The 19,775-nt window shown below is 42.8% G+C and overlaps 1 protein-coding gene across 4 annotated transcripts in view; it reads left to right on the forward strand.

The window, feature by feature from the left end:
* The window catches only part of LOC113008059 (mitogen-activated protein kinase kinase kinase kinase 4-like), a 107,834-nt gene that overhangs the window by 66,947 nt on the left and 21,112 nt on the right, over window positions 1-19,775 (forward strand). For 2 of the 4 annotated variants that reach the window (XM_080291137.1, XM_026145198.2), the window contains exons 13-21: window positions 7,761-7,922; window positions 8,058-8,144; window positions 9,626-9,964; window positions 11,832-11,981; window positions 15,160-15,441; window positions 17,120-17,229; window positions 18,109-18,269; window positions 18,477-18,574; window positions 19,313-19,494. In XM_080291137.1, coding sequence (XP_080147263.1) covers window positions 7,761-7,922; window positions 8,058-8,144; window positions 9,626-9,964; window positions 11,832-11,981; window positions 15,160-15,441; window positions 17,120-17,229; window positions 18,109-18,269; window positions 18,477-18,574; window positions 19,313-19,494 — 1,571 coding nt within the window. The remainder of the gene's footprint in view (window positions 1-7,760; window positions 7,923-8,057; window positions 8,145-9,625; window positions 9,965-11,831; window positions 11,982-15,159; window positions 15,442-17,119; window positions 17,230-18,108; window positions 18,270-18,476; window positions 18,575-19,312; window positions 19,495-19,775) is intronic. The other 2 variants (XM_080291138.1, XM_026145201.2) reach the window with 1 other exon arrangement.

The raw sequence follows: 19,775 nt of genomic DNA on the forward strand, positions 1-19,775 counted from the left end.
CTATATGTTTGTTTAAAATACTAAGAAACTGATGTGGCTCGTTGGATGCAGGGAAACTTTATGGATTATGGATGTATAACATGACTCTGGACTCTCACGCCCAAGAAAAGGACATTTCTAACCTATTTGACTTCATCTGCTTCTCCAGTAAATCTTGATTTATTTTGACATCATAAAAAAAATCAAAAGATCAGTCTTAGATCTTATCATGGCAACAATATCCAAAGTACTGCTCACATGTATACTACTACTACTTCTTCTTTTGACTACTCCCATTAGAGGACGCTACATCCTCATCCTCAGCCACACAACCCTCTGCTTGTCCACCTTCACTACATCTGTAAACCACCTCTGTGGGTTTTTTCTCCTTTTCCTCCATTATCCTCTATCCTCCTTCTTCACATGCCCAGACCACCTCAGCCTTTCCTCTCTAACTTTAATAATAATAATAATAATAATACATTTTTAATAGCGCCTTTCAAAGCACCCAAGGACACTGTACAACAGATAAAAACTGGAAATATACACAATGATAAGAATAGAAGATAAAAGTTAAAACATACAGAAATTTAAGAATAGGCAATTTTAAACAAATGAGTTTTAAGGGTGGACTTAAAAAGAGAGAATGAGCTAATATTTCTGAGGTCCGGGGGTAGGGAATTCCAAAGTCGAGGGGCAGAGCAACTAAAGGCCCTCCCTCCCATTGTGATCAGACGAGCAGAGGGAACAGAGAGAGAAAGAGAAGATGAAGATCTGAGGCAGCGGGATGGGAGCTTCATCTGTAATAAGTCAGAGAGGTACGGTGGAGAGAGAGAGTGAATAGCCTTGAATGTATACAGAATTATTTTAAAATGGATGCGAAATTTGACCGGGAGCCAGTGAAGTTGCTTCAGGATTGGGGAGATGTGGTGGGTAGAAGAAGTCCTAGTAATAATACGGGCAGCAGAGTTCTGGACATGTTGGAGCTTGTTGATAGATTTTTGTGTGAGGCCAAATAATAATGAGTTGCAGTAGTCAATTCTAGAGATAACAAGATTATGGATGAGAATGGCAGTGGCGTAAGGTGTGAGGAAGGGGCGGAGGCGATTAATGTTACGGAGTTGGAAATATGCTGCACGTGTAATATTATTGATATGCGAGTTAAAGGATAATGTGCTATCGAGAATGACACCCAAGCTTTTCACGGAAGGAGAGGTAGGGACCAGCGAGTTATTGATGGTGAGAGAGAAATTGTTAATTCTGGATAGCAGTCGTTTGGTGCCAACCAGAAGAAGTTCCGATTTATTGCTGTTGAGTTTAAGAAAGTTGGAGGAGAACCAAGAATTGAGTTCAGCTAGACAGAGGATAAGGGAGGGTGGAGGAAGAGTAGAGTCAGGTTTGGTAGAGAGATAGAGCTGGGTGTCATCGGCGTAGCAGTGGAACTGAATATTATATTTACAAAAAATATGTCCGAGTGGAAGAAGGTAGATTATGAAAAGAAGGGGCCCGAGGACAGATCCCTGGGGCACCCCAGTGGATAAAGGAGAAAGTTGAGAAGTGAAGGATTTTAATTGAATGAACTGAGTGCGATCAGATAGATATGATTTAAACCAGGCTAGTGGAGTGTGAGAGAGACCAATAGAAGCGAATCTGCTAAGGAGAATGGGATGAGAGATGGTGTCAAAAGCTGCACTCAGATCAAGAAGAATAAGGATGGAGAGGAGACCAGAATCAGCTGCTATAAGAAGGTCGTTTGTTATTTTTATAAGAGCAGTTTCAGTGCTATGTAAAGGACGAAAGCCAGACTGGAACTGTTCGAACTTTGCCTCTAAACTTCTGAACCTGAGCTGATATTGTCACTTTCACTCACAATGCACATCTTTACATCTTCAACTCTGCCACATTAAGCTTCACCTGCTGTATGTTTGTTAGTGCCACCACCTCCAAAACCATCCATCGTAGCAGATCCCACTTCTCTCTTGTAAATCTTCCCTTTCACTCTATATTTGTCACACATCAAATTCAAATTCAAATTTTATTTGTCACGTACACAGTCATACACAGTACGATATGTAGTGAAATGCTTGGACAACTGCTCGTGACCTAAAGAAAACAAAAAAGGAAAAGGCTATGAATAAGATAGGAAATAAATATGAAAAATTAAAAAGGGTAAATTTAACTAGGAAGGAATAGAATATAAATTAAGGTTAAAAATGAAATAACTGTACAACACAAATTAGAATGAAGGGTAAATTTAACTGGGAAGAATAAGATAAAGATAAATATATAAATTAAAGTTGAAAATAAAATAACTGTACAACAAAATACACAATATAGAACTATATAAGAATGTATGAAGAAATCTAAATATAAATAAATATATACACAATAACAGCAGCTGTACAAGTATTAACCGGAAATGAAGAATATAGTGACCAGTGTTGTGCAAAACCAAAGTCCAGAAAGTCCAGTGTGTGTGTAAGAACCATATGTGTGGGTCAGTACTGTGTGGTGGTGTGATTGAGAGACCGTATTGCCTGCGGGAAGAAGCTCCTCCTCAGTCTCTCTGTGTTGGTCTTCAGGGAGCGGAATCGCTTTCCTGACCTCAACAGAGAGAACAGTCTGTTGTTGGGATGGCTGAGGTCCTTCACGATCTTCCTGGCCTTGGTCCAGCACCGCCTGCTGTAGATTGAGTGCAGGTCAGGGAGCTCGGAGCGGATGGTGCGCTCAGCTGACCGCACAACCCTCTGTAGAGCTCGTCTGTCCTGCATGGTGCTGTTCCCGAACCAGGTTAAGATGTTTCCCGCCAGGATGCTCTCTATGGTGCACGAGTAAAAGTTCCTGAGCACCTTGGAGGGCAGTTGGAAGTCTCTCAAGCGTCTGAGGTGGTAGAGACGCTGTCGGGCCTTTTTCACCACGGTGTTGATGTGACAGGACCATGACAGGTCCTGCGTGATGTGAACTCCGAGGTATTTGAAGCTGTCCACTCTCTCCACTGGGCACTCGTTGATGACGGGGGTCTGGTAGTTCCTCTCCTGCTTAGTGCTGAAGTCCACTATCAGCTCCTTTGTCTTACTGACGTTTAGAAGGAGGTTGTTCCTCTGGCACCAGTTCTCCAGATTCCTAATCTCCTTCAGGTAGGCCGTCTCGTTGTTATCAGAGATCAGGCCCACCACGACGGTGTCGTCAGCAAACTTGATGATGGTGGTGGAGCTGGTAGTGGCCACACAGTCATATGTGTACAAAGAGTACAGCAGGGGGCTCAGAACACACCCCTGGGGGGCTCCAGTGCTGAGAGTGGTGGAGGCTGAGACATGTCCGCCCATCCTTACTGCCTGTGGTCTGCCAGTTAGGAAGTTGGAGATCCACTGACACATAGATGAGCTGAGTCCCAGATGCTCCAGCTTGGTGGTGAGTGTGGAGGGAATTATGGTGTTAAATGCAGAGCTGTAGTCTATGAAGAGCATTTTAACATAATTCCCCCTTCTAGTGTCCAAGTGAGTGAGTGATGTGTGGAGGAGATGAGAGATGGCATCGTCTGTGGAACGATTTGGACGGTAAGCGAACTGTAGTGGGTCCAGTGTGTCTGGTAGTGAAGAAATGATGAAGTCTCTGACCAGGCGTTCAAAGCACTTCATCACTACTGAGGTGAGGGCTACAGGGCGATAGTCATTGAGAGAAGCAGGGTGGGGTTTCTTCAGGACAGGAACAATGATGGACTCTTTGAAGCATGTGGGGATCACCGACTGAGATAAAGAGATGTTGAATATCTCAGTGAACACAGGAGCTAGCTGGTATGCGCAGTCTCTTAGGATACGACCTGGGATGCCGTCTGGTCCTGCTGCTTTCCTGGTGTTCACTCTCTTGAAGGCTCTCCTTACTTCATGCTCGGAGATGACGAGCACGTTTCCGGTGCTGGCAGTATCTTCCTGTCTGTAGCCGTTAGCGCCGCTAACACTAGCATTGTTGGAGACCTTAGCTGCAGCCTCGAAGCGAGCATAGAAAGTGTTCAGCTCGTCTGCCAGAGTCACGGCCGCGTTCATCATACCGGTTGTTGGTGCTTTATAGTCCGTTATTGTCCTTAGTCCCCGCCACAGGCTCCTAGAGTCACTCTGTTGGAGTTGTGACTCTAGTTTCCTCCCGTAGCGCTGTTTCGCCTCTTTCACCGCCCTCCGCACGTTATATGACGCGGCTTTGTACGGGTCCATGTCCCCCGTCATGAGTCCCGTGTTGTAGGCAGCGGTGCGGGATCTCAGAGCGTCGCGGATGGTTTTATCCACCCACGGCTTCTGGTTGGGGAAACGTTGTGATAGTCTTTGTCTCCACGGTATCATCCGCTAGTTTCCCGATGAATCCCACAACCGCTTCCGTAAACACGTTGACGTCATCGTCGGAGCTGTTTCTGAACATGCCCCAGTCTGCGTCATCGAGTGCGTCCTGTAACGCGGCCACCGATTGATCCGTCCAGCGCGCGACCTGCCTCTGAACCGGAACTTCCTGTTTCAGCCTTTGTTTGTATTTTGGCATGAGGAAAATGGCGGCGTGATCAGATTTGCCAAACGGGGGGCGGGATTGTGCCTTGTAGCCGTCCTTGACCGTAGTGTAGCAGTGGCCCAGTGTCCTTTCACCCCTGGTGGGGCAGGTGATGTGTTGATAAAAGTTCGGCGCTGCGCGTTTGAGGTTGGCGCTATTAAAGTCCCCCGTCACAATAAGCGCAGCGTCCCGGTGTTGTGTCTGGTGCTGTGTGAGTGCCTCATGCAGCTCGCATAAGGCGGTGACCGTGTCCGCTTGTGGTGGAATATAAACGGCACTTACAATGACCGATGTAAATTCCCGAGGTAGATAAAAAGGACGACACATGATGGACAGTAGTTCCAGATTTGGTGTGCAGGAGCGTGTGAGAGGAACAACGTTCGCACTGTTGCACCAGTTGTTGTTCACCATTAAACACACGCCGCCTCCCCTTGACTTCCCCGAGTCCCGTGTCCTGTCCATGCGGTGAACCGAGAAGAACTCGGCCGGCTGGATGGCGTGGTCCGGCACCGCTGGGTTCAGCCATGTCTCGGTGAAGCAGAGGAGATTGCAGTCCCGAATGTCTCTCTGGAACTTTATCCTGGCCCTGAGGTCGTCAAGCTTGTTCTCCAGTGACTGGACGTTGGCGAGCAGGATGCTAGGCAGAGGTGTGCGGTGTGCACGAGCTCTCAGCCTGTTCCTGACGCCGGCTCGCTTCCCTTTGTTCCCTCGAGATCTCACTCGGCCAGCTCGGATCCGGAGTTAAAAACTTCGAATTGTGAGTACATTGTAAACCAATAGAAACAAGAGTGTCACTGTCATACCTAATGTACCCAATGGTGATGATTTTGCCGATTTAGAAACGCTGAAAACTAACTTAAAAAACAAAGACAAAGAAAAAGTGGTCGGAGCAGTCGTGACGGCAGCCGACCTCACCGGCGCCTCTGACACTTGTGGTTTATTATAAAAGTAATTTGACTCGTCAAAACAAGACTTTGGCAATCAGAACTGCTAACTGAGTGATCTTCTCGGCTTTGATTCGTGTCATTTTAAATTAAATTTGGAACTGACTGTTGGTCCTTCTTGGGCTTTGAATTATAAATGAAAAAACATAAAATTCAACAGATCTGAATCAGTAACACTTTGCTGTTTTTTCAAAGCAACAAATTCAGCAGAAAGTTAGAATGACTAAGTAGAAAAGTCCTTGTTCCTTTGATTTCAGCTCGTCTTGTTTGGGCAGTGAACCCTGGGGGGTTAGCCAGTTTGTCTGCTGCAGTTAATATGTGTGTACATTATGTTGGTGAGATTAAAGTTGTTTTACTCGGGGGGGATAGCAGTTAGATTTTGTACTTGATAATTTCATATAATGTTCCAAAATCAATTTTTGACTAGAGTGGGGAAAAAAGTTAATTGGTTTCCCCAGAGAGTGAATTTGAACACCTTTGCTGTAATTGTCCTATTATCTCTTTAAGCTATAATCACTTTTCTGAACCTGGCTTCATCCTCTGTTCTTAAGAAGAGAGAGAAAAAAGTTCAGTAACACCGGAGAGGAGTAAAGGAAGTGCAGGGAGGAAAAAAGCTTCAAATAGATGATTATAAATTTGGACACGACTGAACTAAATTCTCTGGAGGAAAAAGAGAAGAGACAGCTCTAAATATTAAAAGAGGGACTGGGGAAACAACCCACCCCCACTCACCCAAAAAAAGCAAATTTAAACACGCTCAAAAATTCACTGAGCACATATAAATGCACTGCACAAGTGTAAGGCCTCTGTGGGAAGAGAGAGAGAACAAAGTTGTATTTCTGCTCGTGTTTTCCCACTGCACTTACAGCTCAAGGCTCCGTTTTTGATTCATGACGGTGCTTGTGGATGAATCAGACAGCGAGAAGCCACAGTTGAACGCCAGCCACGTCAGTGAAATATCGGCGTACATGTGCTCTCCTGTTCTGATAGATCCCCACGTTTGGAAGCTTGAATGCTGAGCACAGAATCTGTGCAAACACGATGCGTCATCGTACGCAATCCGTGACCTGCAGTCCCGCAGCGTTCACCGCACCCTGTCACAACTCGCTCACAGACAGAAATCAGTGTAATTTCTTCATGTGTCTGCTTAGAGAGCCAAGCTTAAACAAAAACACGCTGCCTGTCAGGCCTGAACTTTCACACTGATTAAGATATCCAGTGTTAATGCAGTCCTTGAAATGTTGACATGTTATCGTCTTTTTACTTGTCTGTCCAACTCATACACCTCCGTAGTATTTATGTTTTCTCTGCTCACATCAATAATACATTTTTGCCACAACCTATACTGATGTCTATCTGTTCAAAAATACTTGCAAACTGAGTTTAAAAGGTCCCCAAAACCCCCAAATAAAAAAACAAACAAAAAACAAAACAACACAATTTGGATCGCTGTTAAAACGAACTCTGAGCCACATTGGTAGAGCTGTGTAAATCCTTGACAGCCGTGAATAAAATAATTAAAGAGATGACCTGCAACATAGTGCATTCCAAATTAATCTATAACTCATCCTGTTTTGAGCCCTGCAGGGTTAAAATTCATCCTTGATGGCCTCTAAAAAGTCAAATTCATGGTTTTATCTTTTTATATCTGTGTGATAGAGAAATCTTAACATAGCTGAACTCAGAAAATGATTGAAAATTGATTCTCTTGAGCCTCTTGATTGTTTTGCTTTGAAGGTGTAACTTCTATAAGCAGCCTTCACTATGTATCTCCTTGATGTGATGAAGCAGAGACACTTCTGGAGTCCCATCACAGTGACACTGCAGACTTTACCTAAAACATGAAGATTATCCAGTAACCCATTGATTTGCCTTAGATTAAGCCAAATGATGCTGTAATGTTGGGCCTTTTAGCATAGGAGTGTTTGAGGTTGAGTGTGGCAAAGAACCACTTTCATACACTTTTAGAGCGGCTTCATTTTTCTGCCCCAGACGCTGCCACTCGAGTGGCACCAAAGGCAGTTATCGTTATGGAGGAAAATTCAGAGCAATAACCATGTGCGCTATACAGCAGTGTGCTGAATGTTTGAACAGGGTTTTAACCGTTTCGTGTGAGTCGCACACTTTGTGGTCTCACGTTGCTTCTCTTACCAATCCAGGTCAAATTTAAATATTAATATTGTGCCAGTCATGCAGATTCTAGTTCAGCACTGATTAGGAAACATGAGGTCAGTGTCTCGTATGACTTGACAAAAATCAGAACTAGGACGACGAGCAGTTTCTTTCTTTTTTTAACTCCTCCAGCAACAACGACGTGAGCGCGAGATGAGGAGGCAGCAGGAGCGTGAGCAGCGCCGGCGCGAGCAGGAGGAGAAGAGGCGCATCGAAGAGATGGAACGACGCCGCAAAGAAGAGGAGGAGCGCAGGAGGGCCGAGGAGGAAAAGAGGAGGGCCGACCGCGAGCAGGTAGGAGGGAATCGACTGGGCAAGACACTGAAAGATTTGTTTTATCAACTTTAATTAGGATTTGTATTAATTTGGATGAACTTTTACACCCACCTTTCTGATATTTAACTAATGGCTGTGGACTCTGACTGACAGGAGTATATACGGCGACAGCTGGAGGAGGAGCAGAGGCACCTGGAGATCCTGCAACAGCAGCTCCTCCATGAACAGGCCATGCTTCTGGTGAGTCACATTCAACTTCATTTTTCCCCCTTTTATCATTTAAAAAAAAATCTAAATGAGCTTAATGCTGTTTCTACTTTCATGCCCCAAGTGATTTTAATGTTTCTGCAGCTCCCAGGTTGTTAAATTTCCTAACGCAGGTACTTTATTCCTCCGTTACATGAGTTTTCCTGAGTCCATTTGCCTTCTGTGCTAAACTTCATCAAGTTTTTAGAAATAACTTTTGACTTTAGTGAAGCCGAGGGGAGCCGTTAACGGTTGAGGTCAGAGTATAATGAGCGTTCTCAGATTTTGCCGGGGAAATCAGGATGTTTACGAGCCTCTCAGTGAAGGTGATGTCATCAGCAGGAAACTAGTCATCCCACGGAAAGAGAGGGCTTCCCCTCTTCCAGATGTTAAAGGGTCAGGGGAGGCGATACTGATACTCAAACCATGTTGTTATTTTCTTTTTCTTTTTAAAGGATTCTGTTCCTTTTGGGGTTTGGAGCGGATATTCACATAATAAAAGGATATGACCGTTAACATCCTCACTTCCAGTTTCAACCATTACTTAATCTCTGACCATGTGGTTCCTGCATAGTCACCATTCACAAACTCATGCAAAAAACAAGCTGACTTCTATTTAAACTGCGAAACACATTACTTTGAGCTGTATTATAGGGATGAATGTTACATGTTTGAATTAACAACCTATAATTAGATGGAGCCTCTGGCAATGGGCACAACTGTCCCACTGCATAAAACTGTATTAATGCTTCACTGGTTTAATTGCTTTTCACCACAGCGGTCTAACAGGCGTGCAGTTGGACATTTTTTCCCCCACCAGTATCCATCAGATGGTTTAGTTTTTTTGTTTGGTTTTGTTTTGTTTTCGTTTGTTTTTTAGTCTCCTCCCATTTAAATTCTCCACTAAAGCCTGACTTAGCCTGAAACTCAATGTTTTAACAGAGCACATTTTTACACAGTCAAATCACACTGTGAGTTGAATTAGCAGTGTTTCAGTCATAAAGGGTGCATTTAACATTTTTAGGACCTGAGACACTCAGCCTTATAGAAACTAGAATATAAAGCTATGTGTGCCGTGTTTGTTAACAGCTGTGATGTCATTGCTCACAGTTACAGGATATATATTAAATATAAATATATCCTTATATATAAGGATAAATAATATGTAATAAAAGTAAGAAATTAGTTAAAAGCCTTGCAATATTATAATGCCATTACCACCAAGAGCCTTTCAAAACAAAGTGCTCTCTCCATCTCTGATGCTAGCTTCTACACAATAGTTTTCATACAGTCGTATTCCTACAGTCACTGCTGGCATGTGACTCCAAACGGATGGTTGGTGTAACTGTATGGGGTCATCTAAATGGATTCTTAATCCCTTAAAGTATCAAAAAGGACTTTTTTGGACATAGTAAGTGTCGACCAGCCTATGTGTGCTAGCGGTTTTGGTTCAACTTGACCCTCCCTGTACTCAGGAGTACAAATGGAGGGAGCTTGAGGAGCAGCGGCAAGCTCAGAAACTCCAGAGACAGCTGCAGCAGGAGCAGGCCTACCTGCTGTCGCTTCAGCAAAACCAGAACTTGGACAGTAGCAAAACAGCCCAGCAACAGACCCCCAAACCCCCACAGAACCCTGAACCTGACAGGGTAAAGCCTCTGCAAGCCCCTGAGCAGGAAACAACAAAACAACCACAGAACACTGACAGTGAGAAGACACGGCCCAGTCCAGCCTCCAGTCTGGAAAAAACTACAGAAAGCAGGCTACCAGTGGCTGACCTTCAAGGCCCCGCCCCTGACTCTGAGCCAGTCAGAGAGGTGAACCTCGTTAGCTGATCAGTCACAGTGACTGCTTTTAAAATGCTTCCTTTGCTTGTGTATACTCACTCCCGCTGTCTTTAGTGTATCGTGTGTAGATGGTGACGGTGAGCTGATGGTGTGGGGTGAATGGCTTTGTAGACGAGCTCTGTAGCTAGACTGTTTCTAAACTCACATGTCTAATAATTAAACAGGTCCATGACGCACATATATGCCTGTGTTACAGGACCAACAGCAGTTATTTTATCTATTTAGGTGAACTTAAATATGAAGTTCTAATAAATTGAACTCAACTTGAGACCAATCTTTAAAGCAAGATTAAAGCAGGGCTAACTGAGAGAGAAACAGAAACAAAAGGGAGAATAATGGTTAACGTAGGTCCAATATGGAGCATGAAACTGATGTGCTGCACATAGAGTTTATAGTATTGCTAATTTCCAATACTTGTGAAATCCTCATAGGAAAAAAGTTGGGAAACTAAAGAAATTATTATACCAAATACCAACAAACTAATATCTAGATGCAGCATATTCATGTTCACTTCGAGGATTCCTTCAGACTTCCTGAAACATAGAATAAAAAATACAGCCTCTGAGTCTGAAAAGGGCTGCCAATGTTGAAGTGCCTTAAAGGTGCATTCTTTCTAATGGCCAGCAGAGGTCAACTCCTCTGGTTGCAAGATAAGTAAGATTGTACAGAAGCCTGTGAGAAAATGAACCTACTTCTCCCTTTATGCATGAAATCAGTAATCAGTTTTTTAGGGTCTCGATTGCCAAGTTCACATTTTATTAAATAAATCTTGATGCTTCCTTTGCAAATTATAGCCCCATTTCAAGTACAGCAGATGATAAACCAGGGTACAACTTAAAATCCCTGGTTTCTCAGTCAGATCCACCCCCATGCTCCTATCATCTAGTTTCAAAAACACAAGACATCGATATTGAAAGTGACAATCTGGCCTTCAAAGCAGAAGCCCAAACGTTGGTGTCATGGTGGCTATGTCAGCGTTCTGTTTACAGTGTATGAGCAGATGTCATTTGAGCTTTTTCTCGTGAGTTTGCAGTGAAATGCTCACTTGAACAGCTCGTCCCTCTAAAGAAGGACACAACTGGTCTCTAATTATCCTCATGGTAGTCCTTGTCCCCACATTAATAAAAACGAGCCACCTCATTAGTGCTCAGCGTGACTTACAGTCTCTTTCTTCTTTATGGCATTTGGTATCCTTTTTAGTGCCTATTGGGAAGGATAATGACAGAGACGCTAGCCAAATAAAAGCACATCATTGGCCAAAACAGCTCAGAAGCCCTAACATTGGTGGACCAAACAGGATAGTCATCTTTTGATAGTTCAGCCATCATATTTGTCGTAATGATAACACTGTAATCACAAAGTTTCTGATAAAGTGGCAACATGAAGAAAAAAAAATCACAAATGGAAAAGATATCCAAATATCCATTTTGAAGAACAACCCAAGCAACATTTCAAAATCTGACTTTCTATGGTGAACCGTGTCCTGGACCTCAGTGTGTGACCTAACCTTTCCTTTGTGAATGTCTTCTCTCCACATGAAAATGCATGACAGTCTTGCTGGTTCCTTCTCGTAGGGATGTGGGAACACTGCGGTGCCAATAACACTGCTGCCTTTGAGGAGGTGCTTTGTTGTCCCTGCTGGTGTGCCTGTATCAGCAGATAACTTTCTGATGTGCTTGAACTACTGCCAGAACAAATCACCTCTTCTCTGTTGGAAGAAACTAACAAACCATAGCGGCTGATGGCTTCTGTCTTTTCTCCTCTTCGTGTACTGACCTGTACCCACCTGTATTCTCAACTTGCTGCTAATGCTGCTGTTTGCACGTGTCCTTCTTAGGCTGACGAGCGATATCGGAAGAACATCCAGGGTTCTCCCCAGGCGGCTCAGACCAAACCACAGCAGCCTCCGGTGCCGCCGCGATCTGAGTCTTCATACCCCAATGGGAACTCTGCTTCTGAGGCCATGCACCGGCCTGTGGAACCACAGGTAAGAGTGACTTCAAACCATTTCTTCTTCTCTTAAACTATTCTGCTTTTACATTTACAGCTGTGAGTTGGTGTCCACTGGATCACTGGACTAGGAACAGTCCACTGGTGATTTACATCTTAAAGGGTGTTGGAGCATATTGAGCAGTGGATGGGGTTATGAGATTATGAGAGAGAGATTCATGTATTTGACAGTTTCATAATGTTTGCATGACACAAGATCTGATTGTAATATCGACTTCCCTTTTTCTACATGGAAGTAGTAATAGTGGAGCTTGGTCGGGCTGAGCATGCCTGAGGACTTTATGGCTGCTAACCTGTCATTCAGTTATGTGAACAAGCCAAATTAGGGCGGGAGTTATTCGTTCCTGGGCCACAGTGTACCGGACGTGATCTGCAGTGGGCATGATAAGCAAAGTCATAGCGTAATGACTTACTCAGTTTTCCCCTCCTTCCTGCAGTCAGTTCACTGTCACTAAAATGAAACATTACTGTCATAAATCAAAGAGCCAAAGCTTAACCACCTTATGTCACTGTGGTATTGTAACCCATAGTTAACATATTTGTCTGTAAGAAGGCTGTAAAATTAATAATGAATTAATAAGTTGAAACGCACCCTTTGGAGAGCTAGTTCTGACCCTCTGGCCATGTGTTCGACACCCCTGGTTAAGAGTATGCTGTCAGCCTTATATTGCCAAATTGCCTTGCCAACTTTGAGTGGATTTATGATGCTGAAATGTGTTATAGACCCTTGCATGCATGCTTTGAAAAGCTCATTTTTCACAAAATACCGGTTTATTTGAAAAGTCCATTTACCTTCTTAATAACCTGAACATTGCTTCAAGATGTTATCTGTGATTTTTTCCCCCCGATGATAATTCATTAGGTTTCTCCTTCAGGTGACTCGAGGAAAACTGAAATCTTTGCACTTTGGAAGATTTATTGTTTCTCAGTTTAGGAATTGTTCTGCTTTTTTTCTCTGCCTTCATGGATTGTATCTTTAGCTTTGAGGTCGTTTCATCTGAATAATGTTTCCAACTGTGTGCTGCTGCTGAACTTCTCATGACTCTTTTTAGCCTCGGGCTTGTTATTACCTCAATTTCATTTCCCTCGTTTTAACCAGTTAAAATGTGGAACAGCATAAAACTCTTGACTGATTTGAAAAGAAATCTCCCCTTTTTCACCCAGCTTCCCTGTGGTAATGAAAATCAACCAAGTCCAACCTTCTGCCATAATTAACTCTTGGACTGACAAGTTGTCCTCCCAATATGTAAATGCAAACAAAAGCCCTTTCACCAGATGTGTGTTTACCACAAGGTGTGCAAATGTGTGTGTTTATGGGATTTGCCTGATGCTGTAATGGGGGGTTTGAACATCTCTGCTCTACATGCTGTAACTCCTTATTGTGTGTTGGTGATTAAAACATTCATAATTCATGGGCATCCAAATTTTGCAGGGTGACTCAGGCAGTATTAGTCATTTTCCCAGTGAAGGATTGAGCACACGAAGCATGAATAATCACAGTTCATATAAGTCAATCTGTTTTGGATATGTCACACAGATTACATTATATAGAAATGATGCTGTTATTCAGTAGGATGGGGGTTGTGTTGGCCGCGGGTGTGACGATGTAATTCACTAGAGCGTTATTAACCCATAATGTTAAAAGTGGATTACTCTCATTAACAGAGAGCCTATAGAGCATTCACCACACAAAGGTCTCATATCATGATGCCTAAGGACCGACGTGAGGTATTTTTATTAGCTGCCTTCCTAAAGAAATCTCACTGCTGTCAAATATGGAAACAAAAATTAGTTAAGGTTAAGATGGTGATTATGAATAAGGTGAAAGGCAGGATGTTCAGTGCCCACTATCAAAGTCACATGTTTTCCTCCACTCCCAGCCATGAATGTGTGCATGCTGCGTGGACCGTTGTGGTTCTGTCGGCACGCTTGTTTGCATGTCAGCCTGTTTTTACTCCTTATTCATGCATCATCTCCAGATAATTTTTGAAGGTGATCTAAAAGGACCGTGTAGTATGTCAAAAGGACTAAAATGTCCAAAAAAAAAAGCTGACTAAAAGCCAAGCCAGTAAAATCATGACTCAATATTTTTTTTCCTGGATCAATTCAGCTTAATCTCTCCATTCCCTGTGAATTATGTCTTCTTTTATATTTTGTGTCGTTCCCTGATTTATCCAGGCTACCCTTCTTTTTTTTTTAGTTAAAAGCTTTTACAGTGAAATTTCTGCTCTCCAAAAAAAGGGTGGCCCAGGTGATAACAGGTATGACGTGCAGATATGTCTATTTCACAAGTGCTCCTTCTCCCCTCCTGTTGCACTCTTGGGTTCTTAAGGGGATTTGCAAAGATTTGAGTCTTTGCCTTTAAAATGTCTACAGCTCTTCTTTGATTTTACAGACAAGCTGTGTCAATTTCTAACTGAAATCAGCTTCTGTGGCGTTAAAACGATCTAGTATTTCAGAGCAGTGGTTGTTAACATCGTGTTGGCTTCTGCCAAGTTGTCAGATCAACTCGCCACATCTGACACCGTGTGTTTTTATAAATCATAAATGCTCTGTGCACAAATGACCAAGACTGAAAATCCTTGCATCTGAGCTGAAAGAACATTTCCATCTAGAATCCCTGATTGAACTTAATGCCACTGGAAAAAGTGAATACTGTAGCAGCAAAAGGTTAAATATGTCATCTTCCATCTACTTTAAGAGCATTATAATAAATCTATAATGTAATTATATCCTCTCATTTACATCTATACCAACTGAATGTGCAGAAGAGCTCTTCAGCTGAAGCCTGGCAGCAAGTAGGAGCTAAATGACAGCTGCATTGTATGGATGTGTCATTCTGTTAAGTCATCGCAGCTTTTCTTTGTTGTTTTTACTTTCTGCTCATTGCTGGATCCTTTCGTGCTGTAAGATCCCTCTCACTGTTCCACATCTAATTATGAATGACCCAAAATAACCTTACAATAACCAGTAGGACCTGCATCGCCCTGATTTCCACATTTGAGAAGTCTAATGTTAGTGTTACTAACATTAGCTCAAATGTGACAAACCCCTTAAAATACCCTACAGTCCCTGAGCTTGTTCCTTGTCTGAATACCCTGCATGCAGACTGACCTGCGCTCCCCCATTGTGTTCTGTTTTGTGTCGTCCGCAAGGTTCGTTCTCATCTGGCTGCTTTAAAGAGCAGCAGCAGCGTGGCCTCATCAAACTCCACTGCCACTCCGCCTGTTGTGTCGCGATCGCACTCCTTCACAGAGCCACTTACCCCTAGCTTTGAAAATCTCCACCTTCAAAACAGCCACGAATCCCGCCGTCACCTTCCATCATCATCATCACCACTATCATCCTCATCATCAACGCCTACTCGCACTGACCCACACCCCCATCCTCAGCCTAGGCCCCATGAACCAGCCCCTTCAGCGGAGGTCCCACCGAGGGTAAGGACTAGAAGAAAGAAGCCCAGTGTGGTAGCATTAGTTGAATAAGACAGTCTTCTGTAATTATTTCCCACCATTTTTTTTTTTTTATACAATATCAGAATTTAAACAGCTGTTATTTTTTTTCCTTGTATGGAGACCAAGAAACACGATATCCACTGTATGTGAGGAAATCGGATATTGCAGGGCATTTTAGTCCAATTTTTGCACACAATATCTGACAAAAGAGGAAGTTACTGTGTGGTGAAATTTCTTGTTCATGCAAAAATAGCTGTTAGTTAAAATGCATCACAACATTCAATCCGTGACCGTTCTATAACTCGACTGTTGTTCCACTTATAGGATGAGTCGAGACAGTCTGCCTCATGCTGCTTTCTTCTTCCCTCACCACACTAATTTAGACTTTTGCTGCACCACCGCAAAAAAACATAAAAATAACAAGATGAGGAATGTAAGCATAAGAAGACAGTCGTTTCCTAAGAGAATCCACCCTGTCAATGCAACACAATGGGAAAGCTTCAAGTAAACAATGGTGGACCTCACAAGCAGGTTCAGCCTTAAAATAGAGGAAAATGCTACTGAGAAAAGATTGACCAATCAGTAACATCAGCTCATACTGTTTCCATGTTGTCCCTAACTTAAACTCTTAAATAAATAAATGGCTGAAGGTTCTGTTGTGCATGGCTGTGCTGCTCTGCTCTGCGTTGGCTTCACTGAATTTACATGTGACTGATTTAGGGGAAAATGTTCCTCACATGCGTGACCTGTGACTACGATGAAGGCTTTAGTTGGCGTACCTACATTTATACATTTCAAGTTAGATACTGTAAGAACACAACAGGCAGTCACGTCAGAGATGCGCAGCTCATAAGCAGCAGAGATGCAGTACGCATAGATCCTGTGTTTTTGTTTCAGTCACGTCATCACCAACCTGAAATGTGAGCTTGTTGGTGCGTTGTTTAAACAAACCCAGCTGTTTAATTTAGTCTGATGTGAACACAGTTATTGTGTATTCTATTAGAAGGCAGTCTACTCCCCCTTACATGAAAGATAATAAGATTACTTATCCTGACAGTACCAGAACAACATTTAAGCTCGTTACAAGATTTGTACCAACTGTCTAGCTTCCAAAGCTGCTACTTTTTATTTTAACACTTTTGTTTTATGCTTGCTAAACTCATGAATACTAAAACACTTCAGTTACTCACACCTTCCCCCTGATAATTCTGATATCCTTCTAATATGTGACAATTATTACTTGTTGGACATTTTTTAAGCTTTGGGTGTAATTTTACTGCCAAGTCAGACTTTAAATTGACTGACTGGAGCTTTCATCTCTGGGCCAGAATTAATTACACACAATCTGTACTTTTATATCACTGAGTGAAAGGTATCTCTACAAAATCAGTAAAGGTTATGAATCTCTATTTTCTCTAGTTTCTATTTGGGAATCCAGTCTGACGATTAGTCCAGCCAAATAATGTGTTTACCTTAGTCATCCTGACATGTTGTGGTATAGCTACTAGTTCTGAAGTTTTCCAGTGGATTAAAATGGTGACACACTCATGTGACGGTGAAGTTTAAAAATATGTGATTTGCATATTCAGGGCACATGACAGCACATCGATGCCTAAAATGTGTGTATTTGTAAGCTGGTTACTGTTTTTATCATGAAAAGGTTCCCGTCAGGACTACATCAAGGTCACCAGTGTTGCCGAGGCGAGATTCGCCTCATCACCTTGGCAACGCCGTACACAGCAGCCACGCAGCACAACACAATGCTGCCAGGTAAACTTTAGTAACCTGTGTTGTGTAAATGTGTTTCCTTTCTTTGCTTTACTACTGCATTCTTCTTCTTGCAGTCTTTGTTGTTGTTTTTTTTCATTTCCAAAATTTGGAAACGTGCCCTTTAAACGATATGGCTGACATTCTAGATATGTGATATTTAGAAAAGAAAAGCCAAGCTTGCTATTTTTAAAAAGCATCTGTGTAGTATGACACGTGAGTCTTCTTTGAAATAACAAAAATATAATTCGTTAAACGACAGGAACTGGGCCCAGAATAGTACCCTGTGGCACTCCACCAGTGTCTTAAGCAGGAGACTGGATTCAACGTGCTTCAGAGCACGTTGAATCCAGTCTCCTGTTTTCAACTCTGCAATTACAAAGACATCCAGAAAGAAAAGACTTTCACGAAGGCTGTGCAAAAACACTTCATTTAGTGATGGATCTGATCTGACAAATTAATTCAGCGTCTTCACTGTCTGTGCTGTTGCAGTCCCAGTCTGCGGAGTTGTGTGGGAGGCTTTATGTAATAGTTCTAGCTGTCTAACCTTGTTGTCTCTACTTCTATAGTTGTGTGTAAATGTGTGTCTCTATTTTCAAACCACAAACCTTTTCATGGAGTGCCATCTCTCTTCCTTCCTCTTTACCCTGCAGTGCTGTTTTTAATATCTAAAACTCTTGGCTTTCTGTAATTTCAAGTGTTTAGCGTTTTTACACTGCTCATTAAGAACTTTAACTGTAATCCAATAACATGTCAGTAATAATTAGCAAATTTAAGAAGTTAAATTAGCTGTGCTCTATTTATAACATTTTAATTTGCTGTTTAAAAGTTTCTATATCTATGATAGTTTACCTGACTCTCTTGACTCTGTTGCCTCTGCAGTGCAGCGGAGCCTCGGCTGCTGTGGGAACGAGTGGAGAAACTGGTTCCCAGAACGACCAGTAATACTGGCAGCGGAGGCTCCAGTTCCTCTAGCAGCTCCAGTAACTCCAGCTCTCAGCCCGGTTCTCACTGTGGCTCAGGAGAGAGGTTCAGGGCCCGCTGTGAGTTCACACATATGTTAACCAAGTCAGCAATTAGAAACATGCAGGAGGTGGACAAAACAAACAACTAAAAAATCACCTCAAAAAATAGCTGTGCTAAAGTGTGTAATAACATGTAGGTGAAATCACTAACAACATTAGTTAAACGTGTAGATTTTATTCCAACATTTTCCAACATGCTGACCTTATCACCTCCACCTCCTTTAGCCTCTTCTAAATCGGAGGGTTCACCCCTCCAGCGGCCAGAGAATGCTGGGAAAAAACCAGAGGAGAGGAGGGACGTGCTCAGGCCGAACAGATCAGCGGTGAGAGTGGACCCGGAGCTGACTAGCCAGTAGCTCACTAGGCGGGATGGGTTTAGTTAAATTCTGTGTGCGTGGTGACTGTTACGTGTTGCGTCCAGTTAGTTGCTGTTAGATAGATGGAGAGTGTGATTATTAACAAATTGTGACAGGGATCTTGCTGCTTGAGTCTTTTTTGTGTGTGGGTATATGAATGAAAATAAACTGACTGGTCTGCTCAGGCTAAGAAATGCTTGTTTTATCTTTGGATTGAGCTTATTGGCTGAAGGGGTCTACTGCACGTATTATTCGCATTCTCTTCTCAGCGGTCTCTTCCTCAGCGGTGGTCTTTTTAACTCATGGCTTCTCTTAACTTAATAAATTAACTATTTTTTCTGAGCTGGTTTAATTTTTCATCTTTGCAGCTCTAACAACTGTTTCATTATTAGAATTAATCCACTAACCTTACCTACTGTAGCTTGAGGAGCACCAGCTGTACTGCTCTGGAGTCATCTCTTTTTTCTCTTTTGGCTTTGCTCTTCCGTTGGTTTCTCATTGGCCGGCGCACATCTATAACCATTCTTCTTCTCCAGCAGCTTTCTCTTTCCTGCGTTTCTTAAGCAAGATTAACAGCAAATCTTACGTAGTGCCCCTTGCTATTTGCATGTAATATGCAGTGATGAAGAACGGACAATACATCAGCAGAGCAAGAATGACTGAACACATTAAAACACGGTTCACTTTTTATGTCTCGGCTTCTAGGACCTGACGGCTCTGGCCAAAGAACTGCGTGCCGTGGATGATGTTCGCCCCCCAAATAAGGTGACAGATTACCCTTCATCCTCCAGTGAAGACTCGGACACCACTGACGAAGATGACGATGAAGAGGTGGATCAGGAGGCAGGTGAAGAGTCGACCTCTGGCCCGGAGGACTCCAGAGCTGTGTATGTACACAACGTTCCTGCAGGCTTTACACTTTCAGAGCAGAATTCATCGGTTCGGATTAATGGATGAGATTATGCTCCTGCTTAGCAGAGATGCATTTTGATTTATCTGAAAGTTTTTTTAGGCAAGTTAAGCCAGACTGCAGTCGTCTTGGTAATGCCTGCAGGCTGACAGGACCAGCCCTGTCTAAATAAGGAGGAGCCTTGTGTGCATAAAACAAAGCAGAAAGTCTGCAGTCACCAGTCAAATCACATTTTATTTTCTTTAATCAAATGCTGTA

Source organism: Astatotilapia calliptera, chromosome 16 (assembly GCF_964374335.1).
Source record: "Astatotilapia calliptera chromosome 16, fAstCal68.1, whole genome shotgun sequence".
Classification (NCBI taxonomy): domain Eukaryota; kingdom Metazoa; phylum Chordata; class Actinopteri; order Cichliformes; family Cichlidae; genus Astatotilapia; species Astatotilapia calliptera.